Genomic DNA, 8505 nt, shown 5'->3' on the forward strand with positions numbered 1-8505 from the left:
TTGACTAAAACTTATCAAATCTTTTTTAAATTTTAAGACATTGTCCTATGGTCCTATAGTTTTCGGAGGTTTTTGCCGCACCTCTTTAGGAAATGAGGGGCTAAAAGGGGGAAAATAGGTGTTATCATTAAAATGGTTTAAAAAAAGCTGATAGTTAAATCGATTTTTTGATTCAGACATCAATTTGTTGCTTTTGAAGTTCTGTTCTGAAATTTTTTTACAGCATTGATTTATTGTTAACAATTTTGGATTTAAAGGGGTACAAAATTGGGCCATGCTGCTTTTTTATTTTGTTTACGTCTTACAAATTTTGAGTCATAAGGGTCAAAGGGGCTACACCCCATAAAATCAAATTTTTGTTTTCAAATTTGTGTCCAAATCAGTTGCTGCAAATCAGTAGTCCCTTTGCAACTAGTGTGGTGTCGACACTTGTCCCGATTGAATAGGGTTTGACAGCTGCGGTCGTATCATGCTGCGCATAGCAAAGGTCTTCATAACCCCTGCTTTGAAAGCCAGAGATACAAATAAACCATGGTGTTTGTATGTCTGTTCATTCCTCCATTCAACCTTTTATATCTTTACTCACATTTTACTATGCAACTATTTATCACGGATTTTAAATATTTAGACAGAAGCTTCATAAAAGTATTTCATATCATGGGATTCTATTTCAGACTCCATTAGAATTAACTTCCTGTTTGATGTCTTTGTTTATATTTTGAATGAATGGTTTGAATGCAAATTTTCCCCAACAGTATTCATCTCAGCCTCTAATTTTTTTTTTTGACAGAAGCTTTATTTAAGTATGCCATATGGTGGAATATAATTTCAAAAATGAATGATATCAATTTCCCATTAAATGGTTTTGTTTATTTATTATGTATGAGGAGTGTATCGTTAGTGAGCTTTACTCTCATTTTTTCTACCATTACACATTTAGCATGGGTTATCACCACATTAGCTTTCTTTAATTTCAACAATGAAAGTTTTTGTGACCATGTTGTGTTAAAATAGTTCGATGTTGTTTCATTCCTTGTTTTAGTAATTCTTAGTATGTTGCATTGCTATTTTTTACAACTGCAAAACTTGTGCAGTTGTATAATGTTATGACTATGTTATTGTCCTGAGACGTTAGGTTCCATACAATAATTTAGTTATGAGTATATAGATATCAATGAAATTGTACCTTCACATTTCATACCAGAAAAAGAAGGTTGGGGTTGATTTTAAAGGCTGTGGCTCTGACCATATAGAAATTAGGGCAAAATAAGAGATTTTTTCTGGAGTTGTGACAAAAACCTTTAGATATATTTATGAATCTTTATGAAATTGTTCCACAAGAATCTAAAACACAAAATGAAGGTTGGGGTTGATTCTAGAGATTATGGCTCTTTATTTTCAGACTTACTAGTATGGACCAAAAACAAGTATTTTTTAATCTGGGATCAGGACGAAAACTTTTAAATATATATATGAAATTGTACTGCAAGGATCTCTACCACCAAGGAAAGTTAGTATGGGTTTTGGGGGTTAAGGTCCTTTTCCAAATAGGATCTAGGTACTTAAAGAGGGCTATAAGGAAGCATTTTGGGGTGTTTTAACAAAGAAAACAATCATTTTCTTTTGTATTTAAGTGGAATTTAGCTTTTTCAAATCTGGATTTTACTCTTTGATTTTGTTTTTGGCTGTTCACATCTCTGTGTATGGAGGCAGTAGGGGCCAATAACTTGCATTTTCTTTGTTCTTTGATTTGCAGAATCTTACTATATATTTGGACATTAGATATTGGGCGAATAGGTAAAAGTTAAGTTTCAATTATTTTTAATTTCTTTGCTCATGTTCACATTTACTGTGTTGAACATTTAAAATAACAGGCTGAATTCATTATTGTTGTTTCCTTATTTATCCATACAATTGTGGGTTTCTACCTTTGTTGTTGTACCAAGCTGCACCATGTTGCACATTTCATTGTAGGTTGGAAGAATAATTAGTTTTCTCACCTATGGACTTATTTACTTTCAGATTACATATATTTATCACTTTATCAACACATCTATTACATTTAGTTAGATGAAGCAAATGCACTTGTGTCATACACCTAATAATTATAATGATATTGAGAATGAAGTACAATTTTTTTGTTTAGAATTGGAGATCTTTATTAAAGATTGTATTGAAATATTGAAAAGAAATTTATTTTCACAAAATCTAAGTACTATATATGAATAGTATTAGTTATTTTCAATCTGGCTCTGAAATTCATGATAAAAGCAAGTTGCATTTCTCAAAAAGAATACTTCTGATGGTCCAGAAATGTTTCTTTTGGTGGTGAGTTGTTGAATGAAATTTCAGGTGGCAAAATTTACCATTATGCTGAAACAATACATTGCTTCTGTATAAAAAATATGCAACAAAATTATAGTTATTGGCATGCTTAGCCTTGACTTCATGTAATGTTTCTTTCTTCTATTTCAGCCATCATTATCTCACTATAGGAACAGTGTATCTGATTCGAACTGCCAATCTCCAACATCGCCACGGTCTCAAACCTCATATTCACCATCCCAATCACCCGGTTTAACGCCATCATGGAATAGTAATTCACCATTTACAGACAATTTCCTTCAGCAGCAACAACAAACAAATGCATTACAGCATCAGTTTGAACAATTTAACATGGTAGGTCCATTGGTTAGGGAAAAGTTTCAGGATAGTATGAAGTGGTCCAGTTGCAAGTAAGACCTTAGAAATGTATAAAAGGATGAACTCCTCAGGAAAGTATAAAATGGTAAAGTCCCCATGCAAGTAAGACTGCAGAATTGTATGAAATGGTATAGTTCCCATAGAAAACCATATTGAAGTAATCATTAGTGGTATTCCCATTAAATACAAAAATACCAATCATTTACATTGGAAATATAATTATGGCTCATGCTATAAAATCATTTTCATACGAATAAAATTTGTTTTATCCCCCATTTTAAGGTTTCTGTATACCTTTCATGTTACTTAGTGGATCGACATGTCACCTGACACACCTATTCAGAGCAGTCTGTAAATGTTTATGATTAGACTCCATATGATTAAAACATGTTTTTAACTAACCACAAAGTTTTATCAAATCTTTTAGCTAACTAATCAATGATTTTAAGTTCAAAATTTCTAAAAATAGCAAGTGTAGTATATAATTTTTTCTTCTAGTCTTCAAGATTTATTTGCAAGTACATTTTTGTATCAAGTTCTATTCTGTAATTCCCTGAGGCTATTGTCATTTCATGTTAGTATGTCTATATATAGATACATTTTGAGTTATTATTCACATCATGTGACTTAGAAATGGTAATGATTTTATCTACTAGAAATGTCATCTGTTCTTAGTTGTTATGCTAATTGTGGGTTACTTAAACAGTTGTCATGTTTTTTTTTAAATCTTAACAGGCCAATTTTCAGGTTAAATGTGTCAAGAACTAATATGTCATAATGATGTTTCTTGGAAATACAAATTCTCTGATCAATCAGCAGTTACATTGCCCAATTACTTACTCAGTTGAGTTTTCAAGAAAAACAAGCTCTTTTCTACTGTATAAGTTATGAACACTTGACAATATGAATTAAAAGCAAGTGTAAAAGATGTGGCTGAATGACACTGAAAAACTATGTATTATTGAAATTGAAATTATTTTGTATTTTAGAAAATGGATAAAAATTAATTTGTAAAAATCACCCTTTCTGGGTGTTTAATCATAGCAAAGTAATTGGGTTAGTATGATAACAAAAGGCAAGAAAAAAATAACTCATGAAATCATGGCACCATCAGGCCATCATCTAAAAAATTTCTAGATTCTCATCCAAAATTTTTCAGAATTAGTTGCTTGTGGTCAATACAAAGCATGATATTTCTAAATTAAAAAGTACATTATTTTAATGAGATTTTTCCAGTATTTTGGTATTGACGTTTTGATTAACTTCTATTTCCTTCTTGCATGTAACTGTTTATTTTTTTTTCAGTCACATGATAACCATTACAGTACTGTAGAAACATCGTCATTACAACAGAATGGCATTTCACAAAATTCTATCATCATGTCACAGGCTATGGGGTTACCGCAGCAACAACCACCAGGCTATTTTCACCCTCATCAAATAGACTTAAATAATATGAACTCTTCTCGGAGGTTACCTGCTCAAATGACAAACCATCATCACCATCAGCCAACCAATGACAAAATACCAGAAATTATTTTCACAGGTATGTTGCATCAGTTTAACAATAGTTGTCAGTAGACTATGTAGTAGTGTTTGTACCAATTTCTCAAATCTCATTCAAAAGTTCCTCAGTGTTTTATGGGGAAAAAAATATAAAAAGTTTAAACTGAAGATAAAGTTCTTCATATGAGCAACTGTTTTTAAGGTCAAAAAAATATTTGTGTGTTTCCTATTTCTATTTCATGTAAAAAAAAATCAGGTAGAGTAGGTAGTTTGGTAAAACACTTTATTTTGCAAAATCTTTTTTTTTTTTTTTTATTTGTTAAGAAATTGTAACCAGAACAAAAAAAAATTAGTTTTTTTCCAATCTGCAATAAAATGTTAAGCGTCGGTGCTGGAAACAGAGGTAAACTAGGAAAACTGGAGACACAGAATTAATTTATTTTGGCTTAAGCTACTATGTATGAAATTTCTCCTAATATTGTTGTTTCATTATCATTTTTAATTGAAATTATTCTAACGTTTGTTCTGTATACACCATTACATGCAAGAAAAAATTCTGTTTTCTTTCTCATTAGGAACTAAATACGTAGACATTATTTTGTACCCATATTACATGGCTTTCACAGCTAAGACTCAAGCTAAAATAGTTGTGATGAAATAATAGGCATTCAAAACAGTTCTTCATTGAGAAAATGTGATAAGATTGATAGTAATAATCATTTGAACTGTGATAATTCAATACAATTATAACACAAGCTGTTCTGATTAAGTTTCCACAGGGAACCAGGCCTTGGTTTCATAAAAAATCTGAAATTGAGAATTTTTTCAGATCCCTGAGTTTTTCCTTTCCTCAAATCTCCAATTTTAAGTTATCCAATTGGTTGAAATGTGAGGAGAGAAGGGATTTGAGGAAAACCTCTATTTTGTGATTGTTAATGAAACTTGGCCCTGTTTATTGTATACCATTGATTTAATCAAGACTGATTTCGTGTGCTTTAAAACAGAAATCCACTTCCATCCCTCTAGATTTTACCATTATTATATTTTTACTGAATGATCATTTCTGTTAAATGGCCCTTAATTCTAGATTGTTGACCATAAATCTCATTTTTTCATAAGAAAATAGATGTCTTTTTCAATTTTCTAGAAACAAAAAAAAAACAAAAAAAAATGAATTAATGACCGAATTACCCTTTTCTCTTTTACAAATGTATGTTGGATTTTTTGGGATAAGTCTAGATCATATATTGATGTAAAATATCATTTCAAACAGACCACAGAAGTGGCAATGAAGAAGTGAGTTTAGATGATATATCCACCAATGCAATGTTTGACGGTGGGTTTATTATTGGTGAACAAGGCATTTGGGTACAGTCTCAAAAACAAGGTACACAAACAAAGCAAAAATGTTGTGGTTATTGCTTATTTTACTTATTTTATCTGTAGTGAAGCAAATTAGAATTATGTATAAAAATTATTTTGCCATACTAGTATGATTAATTATTCTTCCGAGAAACTTGCAACTGTATAGTGATTGGATGAATGTTAGGTCTATCTTTGTACTTTGACTTATCTTGTGTTGGATATAAATTGCATTGGGTATCTTATGTTACTTGAACCTTTATTCTGTTACTGACTTGCTGGACATGTGGTTTTTTGCTTATTTTCCATCTTTCTCATCATTTCTATCCTCAGAAGCATGGAGTTTTCACTGCTTGATTTCAATTTTATACTTTTGCATTTTATATGCTTTATAACATTGAATTTTACCTTTGAATGATTTTCCTTTTCAAGTTGTATACATATTCTGTTTCAATTTCATAACCAGTTATCTTTTATTGAAATTCAGTGATGCCCTTACCTCAAAAACATTTACTTCCCAACCCCATAGTAAAAGAAGGAAAAAAATTAACATTAAAATGTCAATTTGGCTAAATATGTAACAGCTTTTTGATTTCTTTTGCTAACTAAAGCTTATGCAGTCACTTTTACTTACAATTAAAAAATAAACTGCTTTCTACAACAAATCAAATTACATTTCCAACAGATTTGAAAATCATATACACATGAGCAAATAACTAAGTAGAAATGGCAGAATTTTAAAGAATCCCTTGATGACTGTGGACACTCAACTTTTTATAGTTGAACACCATTTTTTTTTTAAAGAATAGACAGTACAAAAGAGAAATCACAGTTGTAAATATGTTAAAAATTATTTTTGAAACAATTGTGCTAGTTATAGGAAAGTTGAATTAAATGTTTCACTAACTGTATTTTATACTCATTGAGCCATTTAATTTAAAGTGATATTTTAACTATTACAGTCTGATCATACCATATACATGTATAAGCAGCAGACTTCTTCATTTTGCAAAGCTAGGTACTACTTCACTTCATGCTATTTGAATTTTTTTGAAAATTTATGGGCCATAATATTTCAAAACATTTTGGATGTCTGCATGGTTTGTATATTTTATTTAATAGTAATGAACTAACTGAAGTACTTGCATACAAAACCTTGACAAAGAATGTGTTATATTGTGCACATGCTTATTTCAGAAGCATTTTGGTCATGTCTCTGTTTAGGCCATCTCTTTAGCATGAATTTCTTTACAGCTTCATGAACAAAAAATTAAGTCATGCTTCAATTTCGGTTAAAAAGTAATGTATGCTAATCCTCACCTTTTTTTTCAAAATGAAGAAGTTTTATGCCTCACTTGTAAAAATAATCCTTTCCTTGGAACAGAATTTTCAGCTTGTTGTACAATACTACTCATTTTTATGATTTTCCAGGTGCTGATGATCCAGTAAAACAGCAAGATTTTGCTAAAGAATTAGGAAATGCTATTACAGGAATGCCTGAGGGCTTTGACACTGACCTTTTCCCTTCTGTGGAAGTTTTAAAAGCTGGACTTGATCCCTTAGATTTACAAGAATTACAGCTGCTATCGGATCCAACTAATAATTTAACTGATCCTGCTACTGAAGAATCATTTAAATTGGACAGATTATAATCATTTGTTGACCAAGGAAAAACAACCTTTTTATTTATATGTGGTGATCTGAAAGCTTTTGACATTCCATCCCTTGTACAATAAATAAACCAACTTCCTTCTTTTACCACCCATATATAATTGAGTTTGGCACCTCACAGGGTGTTAACAATGAAGTTTTTACATTGACAATGAACATTGACGTTTCCAAACTTGTTCCCGTTTGAAGTGTTTGTTAAAAATTATCCTTTTATTTTTCCATAGGTGCTAAATTTCACATTTGAAAATAATAAGAAAGATCTAATATTCTTGCACTGAAATTTTTGATACCTTGTACAAGACTAATTACAATTTTTGTGGCACTTGTTGGGTGACTATTTGAGGTACCATATTGAAAAGCGCTGTTCCTTTAGATGTTTCCCTTCTCTTCTTGATCTGTCATGGTAGGGGAACTGACAAAAAAAAATCAACAAAAAAAAACCCCAAAAAACATTGAATTACCTCAATTATTTTTTTGCTAAATTACATTAATTAACTTAAACATAGTCCTTTGGTTCATAGAAATTATATTTTAACGAAATGATACTGTTAGTAATAAGTTGCAGGGTTGATTAAAATAATGGGGGCTTGGGACTTTTTTTTTAAATTTTTGTCACTTTTTCTGATGTCTCAATATCTTCAGGTTCTGTATTCATTGCATTTTTTTTGTTACAAGTAAATATTTTGGATTTTGTTTGGCCATTTAAACTTTCAATGAAAAAATTTACATTTCTTATAGAAATGTACAATTTTGTATTTGGAAGATGCTACATTCAGCCTACACTGCTTTCAGTTTATGAGTTCTGTCTAACCATTATATAAAGTTAATTGCCATAGATAAAGGTTTTTTGGTTTGTTTGTTTGTTTGTTTTTTTTTTTTTGATGATTTGAATGAATTTCTTAAGAATTTTCTTAATTTGTTAGTGCTGTAAAATGTTGTTTGATTAGTTATTTATTGATTATTGAATGATCCCGGTTAAACAATATTTGATGTGGGAAAGAATGAAGTTGGTTTGTCTCCAGAGAACAACAGCTTGACTAAGTACTATTTGTTAAGTATTATCTGTTATCTGTTATTGTTTTGAAAAAAGTTTATATGTGGTTTGTTTGCCGTAGATAGCTAGAAATTATGAACGTGATAATTTCCATGTTATTTCTGTGGTTGCAAGGATAAGTGTAGTTATGGTATAGAAGTTGGGTTTTTTATGTAGTGTCTGTTTTTTTTTCACATGAAATAAATAAAGAAGCTTTTTTTTAATTTTAA

The 8505-nt window shown here is 30.5% G+C and overlaps 1 protein-coding gene across 7 annotated transcripts in view; it reads left to right on the forward strand.

The window, feature by feature from the left end:
- LOC148622325 (CREB-regulated transcription coactivator 1-like) overlaps positions 1–8505 on the forward strand; it is a 33885-nt gene extending 25380 nt beyond the window's left edge. For 4 of the 7 annotated variants that reach the window (XM_088572152.1, XM_088572153.1, XM_088572147.1 and 1 more), the window contains 4 exons: positions 2476–2679; positions 4009–4249; positions 5483–5596; positions 7003–8505. In XM_088572152.1, coding sequence (XP_088428278.1) covers positions 2476–2679; positions 4009–4249; positions 5483–5596; positions 7003–7223 — 780 coding nt within the window. In that variant the 3' untranslated portion in view covers positions 7224–8505. The remainder of the gene's footprint in view (positions 1–2475; positions 2680–4008; positions 4250–5482; positions 5597–7002) is intronic. The other 3 variants (XM_088572154.1, XM_088572149.1, XM_088572151.1) reach the window with 1 other exon arrangement.

This window comes from Perna viridis, chromosome 3 (genome assembly GCF_037379345.1).
Source record: "Perna viridis isolate PV_CMFRI_1.1 ecotype Kerala chromosome 3, ASM3737934v1, whole genome shotgun sequence".
Taxonomy (NCBI): Eukaryota; Metazoa; Mollusca; class Bivalvia; order Mytilida; family Mytilidae; genus Perna; species Perna viridis.